Source organism: Crocodylus porosus, unplaced genomic scaffold (assembly GCF_001723895.1).
Source record: "Crocodylus porosus isolate Cpor-Errol unplaced genomic scaffold, CroPor_comp1, whole genome shotgun sequence".
Taxonomy (NCBI): domain Eukaryota; kingdom Metazoa; phylum Chordata; order Crocodylia; family Crocodylidae; genus Crocodylus; species Crocodylus porosus.
In genome coordinates this window covers 237219321-237234127 of record NW_017728886.1, presented here as the reverse complement: position 1 = coordinate 237234127, position 14807 = coordinate 237219321, and the positions used below count along the sequence as shown (strand labels likewise).

At 38.2% G+C, this 14807-nt stretch overlaps 1 protein-coding gene across 1 annotated transcript in view; it reads right to left on the bottom strand.

Moving 5' to 3' along the window:
• The window catches only part of RIMS2 (regulating synaptic membrane exocytosis 2), an 867608-nt gene that overhangs the window by 358091 nt on the left and 494710 nt on the right, over positions 1 to 14807 (bottom strand). Inside the window, exons 12-13 of the mRNA XM_019551690.1 lie at positions 12612 to 12659; positions 2428 to 2558 (exon numbers count right to left, since the gene is read on the bottom strand). Of these exons, the coding sequence (XP_019407235.1) occupies positions 2428 to 2558; positions 12612 to 12659 (179 nt within the window). The remainder of the gene's footprint in view (positions 1 to 2427; positions 2559 to 12611; positions 12660 to 14807) is intronic.

The following is a 14807-nucleotide window of genomic DNA, read 5'->3' as shown; positions in this document are numbered from 1 at the left end:
CCCTCCTCCCCTGCCCCCAAAAACCCTGTGAGGCAATTATGGTAAACTAAAACTGTAGGATTTGTATGGAGGTAAGTCACTGTTTTGTTAGCCATGACTAGAGCTCATCAAAACTCTGAATTTTTATTTAATAAAAAACACTGGCATTTTGAAATTTGGTTCTGTTCCAATTCAGGGTAAAAGCAAATATTTAGAAATTTCCAGCAAAATACAAATGTTGATTAAGTTTGTTCTGAAAACATCAGTCATGGCATATTCAAACTAAAATGTGCTCCCTGGGACCCCAGCAGTCTTGTTAATTTCACTCAGTTTCAGCCATGACTTCCATTACCTGCAGTTCCCAGAAAGCCTTGTTTCCAGATTCCTCAATCACCAGGCTCCCCAAGCTGTCCAAATCTCAGGGTGCCTGCTCCCCATGCTATGAAGTTAGCCAGCCTGGCAAGCCAGAGGACCAGTAATCCAGAAATCTTGGAATCTAAAGCCTCATTGCAGCCCACATGTTAGAGCTCCCCTGGAACAGTCTGCATGATTAGGTTGCCACACAGATGCATACCCTGGAAGCCAGTCTCAGGAATTTCAGGGAATGACAAGGAGTCTGGAAGCCTTGAAAGCCCCAGTTAGAGGTGGCGTTCCCAAATTACTGAGGTTCCCAGCTGGACAGTGGCCACATCTACACAAGATGCTGACTGCATAGTAGCTCAATATTACTGTGCAGTAGCATCACGTGGCATGAAGCGTGACGTGATGCTACTGCACAGTAGTAACGAGCTACTATGCAGTCAGCATCACGAAGAAGTAATTCAGGGATGCTACTGTGCAGTAACTCTGGTTGCTGTGAAGTAATTTAGTACTCGTGTATGGAAATACTTAATTAACTGTGCAGTAATAACTGTGCAATCAGCATCTTGTGTAAATGCAGCCAGTGAGCAGCAGTGCCACAGGACAATGGACCCTGAAATTTGGAGTTCACAGCCTCTGCACAGGGTGCACACAGGGCTGCCATGCTGCCCTACATCCTGAAGCCCAGGAGCCTGTGCAAGCCTCCAGGTAAGCTGGTTCCATGGGAAGCTTGCCTATGACTTGAGAAAAGTTTGTTGAACTCATTGTTTCTATGAAACATGTCTGTCTAGATGAATCAGCTTTTTCTGACAATATCACATTCCAGCAGAGACTTCCCAACCAGTTCTGTTCACAATAATGAGTGTGTCGTGAACTGTCAAACTTCTTAAATTTAAAGGTTTTTGCATTGTGTACTGCTGTACTGATTCATGGTTTAAAAGTAGTATAATGAGATGCTGGCATATTTGTAAATGCTCTTAACTTTAACATACTACCTATATTGATAACAATTGAAGTATTTGTGGGCTTCTGCTAGGTACAAGTTGAAGGAACATTTTAACTACAAAGCTGCATTTTATCCAGATTCTACTTATTCACTCAATCATTCATTCAAGCATTCATTCATTCATAAATACAATTTCCGTGCTGGATTATTAAAACAAATAACTTAAATATTTATTTTAACACTAAGGATTTCTGTGGCCTAGAGAACTAAAATAAGTTAAATTGGACAAGTTTTTTCCAGTGAAATTTATTTAGTCAGTGAGCATCCTTTTCTCACCTAATTAAATCCTTGATTTATTTAATTGTACTTTACTTCTACCATATTACTTTTTCTTATACAAGAGATTTATTTTTCTCCACTAGGCTTTTGCTTCTGATAAAAGAAAAAGCACTTTAGCTGTCAGAAGAAAACTAACTCAGTAACAGAACCTGCTAGGGTTTTTATGTGTATGAAAGGAAATGTGAGGAATAATTAAGGGGAAAATTCTGTATTCTTTGCATAAAAGAAAAAAGGGTGACTTGAAATTTTTATTTTAAAACAATATAAAATAAAATATTTAACTTTTTCAATTCATAGACATTCTATATTATTTTGTTTTAATAATAAGGTGCTATTTATCTAATTTCATAATATTCTAGCTTATGGTGTAGGGACTTTGTGCAGGGATCCGACTGCATGACAGGGGCTTCAATCTGTTTTTTGTACAGAAGTAGGGGAAACCAGGGACTCTGAAGAAATGTTCAGTCAGGAATGTCATGAGCATAAACCCATGAAATTTGCGATCCACTCCACAGAAATAGCCTGTTCATAACAATAACAATCTTTACAAATAAAAGGTCCTCATGCAATTCAGGTAAGTCTACCTTTTCTCTGTCATCCAAATACATTTAACAGAAAGTGTGTAAAGAAATGTCTGTGTAAAACATTCCTTTTTGTTACATAACATGTTTAATTATGAAATGCCATCTTTAAAACTAATCAAGAAGGTATGCATGACAAGTAACAGATAACAAACTTTTATCAACCCTGAATGCCTTCTGATTAGCTAAATTCATTCTAACTCAAAAGTCCCTTGACCCTACCTTCTGTCTGGAAGAAAGTAAATTTTAACATAAGGATTCCTTGGCCTCCCATCTTCCCTTGAAGGAAGATCCTTTGCTCCCAATATTGTGACTATCAACTGGTGACCAACCTTGTCGTACCACAGCTTTATCTGTAAAGACAGAATATCCATTAGTCAACTAATTTCTTCAACTATGTAACACATTATTCCTAAAGATCAATTTTACTGAAAGTTAATGATTTTATGGATTAATATAATCATCTATGCTGCTCTGTTTTATAAATTAAAATGAGGCAGAAAATGAAAGGATATACTGTAATAACTTCAGTGTGTATCAAAAGTAATTGCACTAAAAATCTAAATATATTATTTCACTTTCTTTGCCTTCCAAATGGTGGCTTGCTCAGGAGAATGTTCCTTTTGTAGTCGTGTATACTACTGTATAGTATTCATATGTGTTCATTAAACATTCTACCATTTTTAGGAATTCTGTTAACAATAAATGAACAGGACTGTGAACATTATCATTCTGTTCACAGGACATTCAGAAGAGCCATGGAGGCATATGTCAGATTCAGAAAAGCCTTCCCCAACCAAGTGGCATTTTCACCTAACACAATCTTACACGAATTATAATAAATCAAAGAGGAACAAGTTATGTTATTAATTTATATACATTCTTTTAGAATTAATGAATTTCAGAATCAGATTAGCTATACAGTACCTTTAACTACAGGGATACTCCAGTTATCCCTGTAGAAGTTGATAACATGTTGCTATTTATACATTCCAGCTAAAGCATGGTTGCTATTTATACATTCCAGCTAAAGCAGGATGCATTCAATTATATAGTGTTCAAATAGAGGTCATTACATTAGAGTATAGCACTATGGAACAAATAGTGCCACTATGTTAAGATTAAGCATTAAAAATAATTATTTAATAATAAGATTGTGTGATGTCATTACTATGACATCATTACTTGTAAGCTGAAAAAGCAGCCAATTTCTAAGAGAAAATCCACTCTAGACAGAAGTGAAAAAATTGCTTTTAGATGAGGTGACTGTTATTCCCTGAATTCATGAGACCCAGGGAAGATAGTATTCAGACCTACCACTGCATACCCACTCAGTCATAGGTATGTTCCAACTGTGATAAATGTCTTGATTTGAAAGGTGCTACTGCTATTGATTCCAGCTCAAAGTCTGCATAGGCTAAACAGATGAGGTCCTTAGTGCCCATCTTTAGCTACCCCTTCCCATAAAGAAGCTTTGGATACTCCATTCCCAAATACAGAGCTCTGTGGGTAGGGGCAGTTCTAAAATCACCCTCCTACATGGAAGGTATTGTACTGGTAACTATGATGCTCTCACCACCAAAGGCTAAACAGAGTGCAGAATGATCACAGACTAGAGCTAGGAGAGGATATAATCCAAGAAGTTCCCTAACACTAAATGCACAAGGCTCTGTAGGAAAAAGTGCTTTCCTCTCACCATCCAAATAGTGCTTTACTGGTTTCTGAGAAAGCACATCCAGAACCATTTGTGTCTACAACAGTTCACTCTGTCAGTATTAACCAGCCTGATGCAATATTTTGAGACAAAATACTTATTCCAACTATTGCTGAAACTATTGTGGTGCTCTTTTCATACTTTCAGCATGACCCTCTATTTGGTATCATAGTAATGTGTGTGTGTGTAGAGAGAGAGAGAGAGAGAGATAAACATATATAGATATATAGGCTATAACTATATATATATAGATTTATATTATATATACATGAAAAGAACATCAGAATAGTTTATATATATGTGTGCGTGTGTGTGTATATATACTCTCTCTCTCTCTAAAGTTAACATATATTTACATATACATGCATTGTGCATACATACAGATCTTAGGCAGGGCTGGTATAACAATATAGTATTAGCATTAAGGGTTCCTAAAACTTTCCATTTTAAGGTTGTTTTCAGTCGATTATACATTTGCAATATTTTACCTATTTTGCCTAAAAAATTCTGTGCCAGGTATCTGAATCATGCTGAAATATTTTCGGGAAATTTCACTCAAAATGGTGCACTTATTTCGATATTTTGACCATGTTAAAAATTGGGCAACTTTTTCTATGAGTTACCCACATTTTGGAGCAGGGACTTGAAACATGTTCCTGATACGTACTTTCTACTCTTCCCCTGAAAACCTGCCCAAATTTGGGCAAGCTATAAACCCCTGAAAAGGTTTTGGTTTTCAAATGCTCAGAAAAGTACTCTTAGAGCTTCTCTTCTAACAGTTCTGAAAGTTCTGTATACACTGGGCATGCTCTAGCCCAAGGCTAAATACGATATTCCTTGATATTTCAAGCCTGTGTTTCTCTGGACCAATCCCAGCACTGGAACTGTGAGCTGGGAGCCTGTCTCTCCTTTTTTTCTCAATGTTCAGCCCCCTTTTTGCTTGGTTCAAGCACTGTGAAGAAAGAAAATAGCTGGCCTGAGTGCAAAAGGGAGAACAGGGACTAGAACAGTGGACCGGGACAAATAACCAGCTGTAGCTAATAGGAGTGAATTAAACTGGAGGCTGGTGGGACTGAAAGAGGGTGAGGCTGTGCAAATAGAGTGATACTGGGAGACCATGAAAGAAAGAGATTATCAGGCAGCATGGACATTGAGACAGGCAGGGTCTGGCAGGACAAAGAGACTAGGACTAGAGACCAGTGGGGCAGAGAAACAGAGAAGACATCTGATGAGAAATAAGAATGACAAAGGAGAAGTGGAATGAGCTGGGAAAAGGGAGAGAGACCAGGAGCTTGATTGTGAAACAATTTTGGACAAAGAATCAGGAAGAGGGTCTGGGACTGGAAACAAGGTGGGGTCGCAGTTGACAACTGGAAGACACATAGGGTAAGGAGAAAGATAGATTAAGAGTAAACCCTAGCTGGAAAAGGAAACTGGAGACAAGAAGGCAGAGAACTGAGAGGAACTGGCAATGATGAGAGTGAAGAGGGTGAAGAAGAGGGAAGAGTGGCGCACGTGGGAGTGGCAGAAAGGTCATACCTGGAAAGATGGAAGAGAGCCCACTGCAGCATGCTTACTTCCAGAACCTCAAATGAAGCCAAAAGTTCCAGAAGCTCAGTATTTTTCTTCTCTAAGCAATTATCTGAAAGCTGCTGACAACGTGCCCCCAACTCCATGTAGTGCACATAGAGCATAACAATATTGTACTGTTAGCACTTGCTCTAATAGGTTAAGTGAGAGAAATCTGTGTGGTACCTTTAACAGTTACAGCCTTGTTGATGACCCTCCTTGGTGTCAATATAATGTCACATGATAAATTTTGTCTTTTTCCACAGTTAAAAATATGTTTAAAAAACAGAAGGTTATAAAGTAAAGTATTCACAAGTTAGGAAATGCCAGAAGTAAAGTTGTTTTTGCTGCCTTAATTCTGGCTGCCTTGTGCATGTGCATTATGATATAGCCTGAACACAATTACATGTTATTTTTCCTTAAAACCCCTGCCCCTGTCAATGTGCAGGAAGAGAAAGGGTAGTGTCATGGTCAATGCAGCAGAGTGCTGTAGGAAACTGGATTCTATACCCGACTGTTCCACAAAGTTTCTGTGTGATGCTAAATATGTTACTTAAAACTTTCAAAAGGTATTCAGTGATTGTGTGGTCTCCATTTTCTAGATGCCTGACCTGAGATACTGTAGTTTAATTTGCCAAAGTGCTGATTACATCAAGGTTAATGCAAATAACTTTGAAAAACCAAGTTGTAGATGTCCTCAAATTGGGCAGTCCAAACTGGCGTATTTTTTTTACTTTAAACTCTCTAGGTGCATCTACACATGCTATTAATTCAAAGTAGGATTACTGCACAGTATAAATACTGCTCAGTAAGCCTACCTGGGAACACGTCTACATGTGCTCCCTCCTGGGAGCAGATTTACTCCCAATGGGAGCAGCCCAGTGCAGGACTACTTCTGTTCTGTTCTGCCCCCCTGCAGCAGCCAGGGAGAGCTCCAGGCTCCCCCCCTCACCACCGGTCCTAGCCCAGGGGCTAGCATGGGGCATGGAGTGGTTGCAGTGAGCACAGAGCCAAGAGAACTCTGCTGGCTGCAGCGGCAGCTGTCTCCCAGCCCCATGCACATTGGGAGGGAACCTGATATGCCTGGAGCCATAAGAGAACTGCCCCTGCAGCAGGCAGAGCTCTCCTGCCTCCATGCTCATCTGGACACACAGCTGCCCACAACCCTCTGCCAGGTTTGTCTGACAAACAGGGGATTGCTGGGAGCTCTCCTGAGTGTGGGGCAGCTGCAGGCGAGCCTCCTGCTAGGGGGAGAGAGGGGGATGGGGATCACTGGCAGCTGCCCTGCTTGGCATGAAGCCACCTGCTGCGGGGGGTGGGGGGTCTGGGAATCCAACCCTCACCTGTCTGCCACAGCAGCTAGCTCCATGTGGACTGGACACAATCTTATTATTAAATAATTATTTTTAATGCTTAATCTTGACATAGTGGCATCATGTGGAGTGAACTGCTCTGAGGAGTGTGAAGGGGCTGAGAATCCAGCCCTCACTTGTGCCCAGAGCAGCCAGCTTCATATAGCGCACAGCTGGCTGCTGCAGGGGACAGGAAAGGGCTGGATTCCCAGCCCCTCCTCACTCCCCAGAGCAACCAGCTCCACTCAAGGAGCTGGGACAGGGGGGCAGAGAACTCCCCAGTCCTGGTGGTGATCTTCTCTCAGTTCCCGGAGGGAGCCTGGGAGCTGAGAAGTGCTAGAAGCAGGGACAGAGAGCTCCCTGTACCCTATGGCCTCCTGCTGGTTAGGCTGACCAGGATCAGATTTGTTCCTGGCCAGTGTCTACAAGTGTGTTAGTGCACAGTATCTACTGTGCAGTTAGTTTACTACCTGTATTTATAGGTAGTCGGTAACTGCACAGTAGACTAATTCATGGCACAATAAATGTGAGCATGTGTAGATGGTGACACTTTACTGCACAACTAATCTATTGCATAGTAAAGTGGCTTGTGTAAACACATGCTCTGAGTCCCAGTTTACCATCTGTAAATTTGAAATAAAATCTCCTCACTTCACAGGAGTGTTGAGAAGAGAATATGCTTAATGTTTATGAAATACTTGGATATTAAAATAAGTCCCATAGGAAGGCCTATGAGAAAATTAAAAATCTTTTCTTCACAGCTCATTTTGAATCAAGTGCAATAAACAAGGTGAACAATCAGAAGGCAAAAAAATAATTGAAGTGCTATTCATTAAATGATTACGATCCATCCTGTACACTGGATGGGACAGGCATCCTCTAGAAAAAAGAGGTATGTTATCCTGTAATTGAATGCTGCATCCTAATATATACATTTAACCTATGTTCTGGCATTTCTTAACTTTTGAGTGCTTGACTTATCAACCATAATAATTTATTTTTAATGTAGCTTTTTGAGTCACTGATATACACTTGTAGCTTTCATATGTAAAAGGAGAAAATATTTATGCCAGGTAATTTTATGATCTATTTTATTTCTTTAACCATCTATCCCAATGACTGCTGAATATGTCTAATAGAACAGGCGGACAGGTCACAAAATTGTTTGCAGAGAATGTGCCAACCATTTTCTGCACATTGCCAGGAAAACTCTGTCTCAAGCAAGCTATTATTAGTTCTTTGGACACTGGGTGCTTGTACAATCTTGATTTCTTTCTTTTTTTTCCTTTGTAATTTTTGGCATAATTTTTGTAAATGTTTTTCTATCAGCAGGAACACATGATACATTTGTTCTGGAGTAGTTTCAATTTACTCCGGAAGAAAAATGGATCAGACACACGACACAAAGAATTTGTTTCAGGTAGCTCTGATTTTCCATGATAAAAACCCAAAATCAAATACTAAAATGTATAGGTATTTACAGTTTATTTTATTATAGTGATTGAAGCAGTGGTAGGCTTCCAAATTGTTTTTAAAGTGTAAATATATCAATAAAACATTGTTTTTGTATGCCAATAAAATGTCTCAATTAATAAATTGATCAATATTTATCAAATGATAAATATATCAATAAAGCATTGTGTTCAACTGATACCTATATAGAGAGGTATTTCAGTTTAATAACAGAAAAATGAGGATTTTAGGTTTTTTAATCTTAGAATTTGCAATAGTGGTTTTATCAGAGAATCTGTAATTTTTAAACAAAGAAAACCAGGATCCCTGGTCATAAGATTGCACCTTACAATACAGTAAATTTATTGCAGAGTAAAATTTGAGATACATTATCCTAGAATAAATGTGTCTTTTGATTGAAACATATAATTACAATGTTTTGCAGCTAAAAGAATGCTTTCATTTCTGTTTTAGGTCATTCTGAAGCAAATGATGACTCAAAAGGATATTTAGTTTGTTTGATTTCTAAAAAAAGAAATAAAATAATCAAAATCTTATTTAGATTAAGTTTCTATATATACTGATGTTACTTCACTGGTGTAGGCACGATGAGTTTTGGCTACTCTTAATCATTAACCTATGAAGTGATACCTACTGAGTGGGTGTATCTACATAAGACGTTTACTGTGGAATTGACTAATTAGGTCTGCAGTAAATGTCTCACGTGTACACTTGCAGGGCTATTAGGCAGGAGTAAACTAATTAACTCAGCAAATGCATGTACTATACTGCTTCAGAGTTACTAATTAAATAGTAAATCCTAATTAATTCAGTAAATACAAGTACTATCCTGATTCCACAGCAGCACATGTGTACAGGGTGCTTCAGTGTGGGGGCTGCCTACCAGCTAGCCCTATGCTGAAGCACCCTCATATCCCAACCAGGCCCTCTGCAGCACATTGAGCTGGATCAGAGCAGCCGCAGGCTGGCAGACTGACCCCCCAGATTCCCTGCCAGCTGGTTCTGTTCTGCCTGGGTTCAGTGTGCTGCACACCTGCATACACGTGTAAACGTGGTGCCTGGGAAGCAATAAACTCTAGTGTGATAAGTGCCAGACTGTTTCTTCTTAATTGCACATGTAGACATGCCCAGTCTAGTATAAACTAAATTTATACTGTTTGGCTGTTTTCTGGGCCCCAGGAACAATATGGGAGGAGGCTGTTAAGTAACAAAGGATAGATAGATCCATCACTCAATGTTGAGCAAGTATATTGTGATGCTGAAACAGAAAGTTCAACTTCATGGGTTAAGCTGCATAAACTATATTTCCTTTCTATATGCACAGTAGAATAGTAGGAATTAAAACTGTTGTGAGCACAGATGTTACAAGATTTACTTGGAGATAGACATGTGCTTTGTAACAGTGCAGACAGGAAATTTGTCTTCTGGCAATTTACTCACACAAAAAGCCATTAAGATTAATGCCCATCTTGTGCACATTTGATTTTACTCAGGCGTAACTGCTAGGAAATTTCGGAATTATTGAGGCTGCTTATAAGTATTGCGTAAGTAAAATGCCTTCTTAAACAGGTTCATATAGGCACCGTGTAGCGTTTTATTCTTGGTTAAATCTGTTGATGTATGTCAACCAAAACATAAGTGATACTAGACAATGTGAGCTCAAGAAAAACAGGAGTTCAAAGACAATTCTGGCTGCCAGCCTAAATGAATACGAGGAATGTTTAAGACTATATAATATTCCAGGAAAGCACTGCCATACTGTATAATTTATATTCCTCATAAGTTAGAACCCTGTTCACCTGAACTGAGCTGAAGTTCACCTGAACCATGAAATTATGAACAGGTCAGAGTTCAGGATAAGTTTGTACTTTTCCAAGAACTGTGGAACCAGCTGAAATCAAAGAAGAAAGTACAAAGCAAAGGCAACCATGAAACTGATTGCATTTATTGCAATAAAAAATAAATACAACAAAAAAATCTGGTTGTTTTGAACTTAACAGTGTTCAAAGATAAATGTCCAAACACTCAGAAGATAGCAAGGGAAGGAACAGTGAGGCAACTTGATGGAGTAATCAGGGACACCCCTCCCCTCCCATGCCCTCATGTTCAGTTTCAAACTGCACTTTGGGTATAAGCAAGATATAAGCAAAGTAAGAATGGGTGCTGCCTCTTCAAACTGATAAAGCAAATAGAGATTAAAATAAGATGTGGCTGATGTCCGCAGACAATCTAAACTGCAGCCTGAACTTGAGTGTAGAAAAAGTGGAACTAGCTTTAAACAAGCTAACTCAGATATCAGACAGTCTATCTGTGGCAGCATGGAACTCTGAGCAAGCTAATATAACCTGCTTCTTAGATAATGTTATTATCCCTTGGTGTTGTCGCCTAATTGCTCCCAGTACAGGAACTAGCTTATTCACAATACCATGGGTACCTCTACACTACCCCATTTTTTACAGTATATACGTACCTTTAGATTAATTGGTGTAATGCTAACTATCTTCTCAACTCAATATGGGCATAATGGGAGGCCTGAGTTTTGCTTCATGCTACTCAGGATGTAGTCAACACTACACGGTAGCATTCCCTAGGAATGGTGACAAGCTCCCTCTGGTTCTTTGACTAGAATTATTCTCTACAAAAAACTGTGCAGAAGGTCCCATTAAAGGCTTCATTGCGGGGATACCATAATTAATAATCAGTATGGGAGGCTCTTCTGGACTTTTGTCATTTGCCATATACTCTGCATTCTATATTATAATCATTTTATTCCTAACAGGATTATTTGATCAAATAAAATTATGTTTTTTAAATGAAAAATACTTTGTTAACAGCATTAGTAAGCTTTCTATCATGATGTTTGTTGTAAGCAATTTCAGTAAAATTATAGAGATACCATGTGTCACTTACTACAATACTGTGTTAAAAACAGCATTTAGGCTGACTTGCTTTTGCATTTGAACACTGAATTGTCAGATTATTTCATACTTTTGAAAATATATCAGTTTAAAACATATATGAGCTACCTAAATGATAAATATGGCAGTGGCCAGTACTGCCTTGTATGACCTTCTAACAATTTGTGTTTGAATCTGTACTTTTTCTTTAATTTTAATTATCACTATCAGAAAAAAGCATTCTCAGGTAGTTACATAATAAAGGATATGCACTGAAGTTCTTAGTAGATACCCAGTACATGTAGGTAGCATATGGAAAGAATAATTATTTTAATATTATCATCAAGGTTTTTAGTCTTTTAATCTCAATTTATCCTGCCCATTTTTATTCTCAATTTTTACCACTTCAGAGAAATATTATCAAAACAGTAGGCTTCACTTAATGAAACTTAGTCCCAAATAAACCCCTCTTCTGTTGTCTCATATGTATTTCCTCCCAAATTAATATTTTTAGTTTTTCATTTCTACATGAAAATTAAATATCTTAATGTCAGCATTTAGGACTGTTCATTTCTTTGATCAGTAATTGAGGAAAATAATCAGAATTCACACAACACTTACATAAAAGATTAACATTACTTTAAAAATATTTGATAATAAAGCAGGTAATATTCTACACACAAAAAACTGAAAAACATGCAGCAAAGTAAGCATTGTCACATATTAGTACTACCTACATTTGCATTAATCTACAGTACCTTAAGGGTTTCCTAATGAAAAAAGGCAAACAATTTGTACCCAAATAGATCTGTAAAGCCAAATAAATTCAATGGCAGACAAAAATCATTTTTGAAGTTAAGCAACTAAACATACTTTTCAATGTGAGCATTGGTATAAAATATACAAATTTGTTTCTTTAGACAAGGTACAAATTTATTTGCCAATCTTCTACTCAAGGTGCTACTATTACTTGGAAAATGCAAAAAAAGGACATGTTAAATAATGATAATGAATGATTTAAAGAGACAGCAACCTCAGTAAAATGAGATCGGGCATCAACAGTACAAGATTATTTACTACTCATACAATATACATATGCATGTATGGAGTTACATGGCCATTATTACTACTAAAACCTGCACAAGTTTAATGATATATCAAGTAAATAGTAAAACAAAAGCAAGTTGTCTCTTTAAATTTTAATTTAATACTTTGAATCCCCATGCAAAACTTTACAAGCTGCTCACACAATGATATGAAACTTGTTAATATGGTTTGAAGCAACACACTAAAATGGGAAAACGGACTAAAATGTAACGTTTTCCTACTATGCATTTTCCAAAACAAACAAAAGAAAGAAAAACACAACTTTAATTTCTGTCAGGCAAACAAAGCCTTTACCTGAACCCTAGGAACAAAAGGCGTTGTTCTTCTACTAAGGCTTTGGCTCTGGTAAGCAAAATTAAAGAAAAAGCAATAAAACAAAACCAAAAAGGACAACACGCTGGAAACTAAAAGACCAAAAGTAAAAACAAAGACACACAACTATTACTTTAAACACAGCTTTACACCAATTACATTTATCTAAAACAAACTTACAATGCAGTGTATAAATTAAATCTGCAAATATGTTACTAACATGTATCCAAACTCTAGGAGTGAAACTGAACCCTCATGAAGTCAATGAGACTGTTACCACTGATTTCAAAAGATTTCATCCTTTATGTCTCTGGATTATGTTTACAACAGATTAAGATATAATATTAACAAAAGCAATGTCAATACAAAGTGATTTAAAACTATGTTAGAAAATATTATTTCAGATTCAATGTCTCTCAGAAATATTGTAAGTGTATATTCAGGGGCTAGAAGACAGTTCATACATTGCCAACTTCACTTCATTTGTGCAACAGGGAAAAGTAATACTAGATTTCCTCTTTTTTGCAGTATAAAGCAGCATTAATAATCACGTACCTCAAACCCTGTAACAACCCTTACTACAAAGCTGGAGTTGTTACACATTAGCAGAGGAGGGAAGGAAAGTGCAATGAATATATTTAATTCTCTAGTGACCATAACAGGAATGACATATGGTTTATACAAAAAACCTCTGTGTGGAATGGGGCTTGCAGAATTTAACTATCCTTAGAAGTCACACCATACACAATTTGGTAACTTGGTCACCCTTATTCATGCTAAGGAATACCTTTCCATGAAGGTACTCTTATGGCTGTCAATGGGACTGTCCACAAAGATCAAGAAAGAATTAAATCCCATTTCAGATCTGACTTAACCAGCCAGGATCATTACTCTTACTAGAAAGTGAGGGAAATAAGAAGCTACTTGCACACAAGAATACTTAAGCAGCTCCATAAGACAGGATGAAGTAATTTAGGATTAGATCTAAATTGATAAACTAGGTGCTTATATGGGACTTAGATGAAATTTAGATACCAAAATCACCAGAGATTCTGAATATTTTTGCTTCATCAACTTCAAAAACCCTTAGGTGCCTAAATTCATTTGGCATGTATACTCTGGCCTTAAACAAGTTGCTACATGTGCAATTAATGCAAAGCAATAAACTCCAGTGCTTACCTGAGTTTATTGCTCCTAGGCACATTGTTTGAATGTACGCCCGGTATCTCAGCATGTTGAGCTAGGTCAGATCAGGCCCAGTTGGGAAGGAGCCATGAAGATAAGCCTGCCACCCCAGGGCTGCTTCTGCCCAGCTCAGTATGCAAAGGGACTAGCTGGGGCTGGCAGGCAGGAAGCCCCTGCACTGAAGCACCCTTGTGTCCCTGCCATCTGGGGACACAACGTGAAAAATCTTGCAGCAGGGTAGTACTTGTATTTGCAAGCACTACCCTGCTGTGGAGTTTATTAGTTTAAGGAGACCTAATAGGGCTTCATATGTAGATGCTGAGACATTTACTGCATAGCTAATTGAGTAGCTCCACAGTAAATGTCTTGTGTAGATGTGCTTTAGAAAACTAAGTGTAAATCCAGAAGCATCCCAGCCTGAGCACCTAGGTTTCTGAACTCTTACTTCTGTGACAAGAAATAGAGTAGTAGCTAACCTCTACCTAAGTCCTCAAAGAGGCCTGATCCATTGCAATTCCTCCAAGAATACCTAAAACACAGTGACAAAATTAAATTCCATGGAAAACTGAACACCCATAACTTCTTTAATTAAAAAAAAATGTGGTGATGAGATAATCACCACAGAGGAAGAGGGAAAAGCTGGTACCAATACCCATTCAATACCCGGTGCTAGGGTTATTCTGTTATTAATCCAGTGACAGTCTCAGGCATTAGTAACAAAGGGACCAGAATGCAAAACTTCCCCCACAGGGGACGGCCCATATCACTAGCTATAAAGTAATACTCTCCATTGCATGCTCTCCCATTCCCATGACTGCTGCATTCTTGGCTGTGCAGTAGCCAAGCTACAGCATGAGCAGTGGCATATGCCTCCATCCAGACAATCCTGTATCTTGACATTTAGAACCCTCTCTTGGAAAGTAGGAGATTGAGTCACAATCTCTGAAGACTGAGGACAGCCTAGGGCAGGGGTGGGCAAAATGCGGGTTGTGG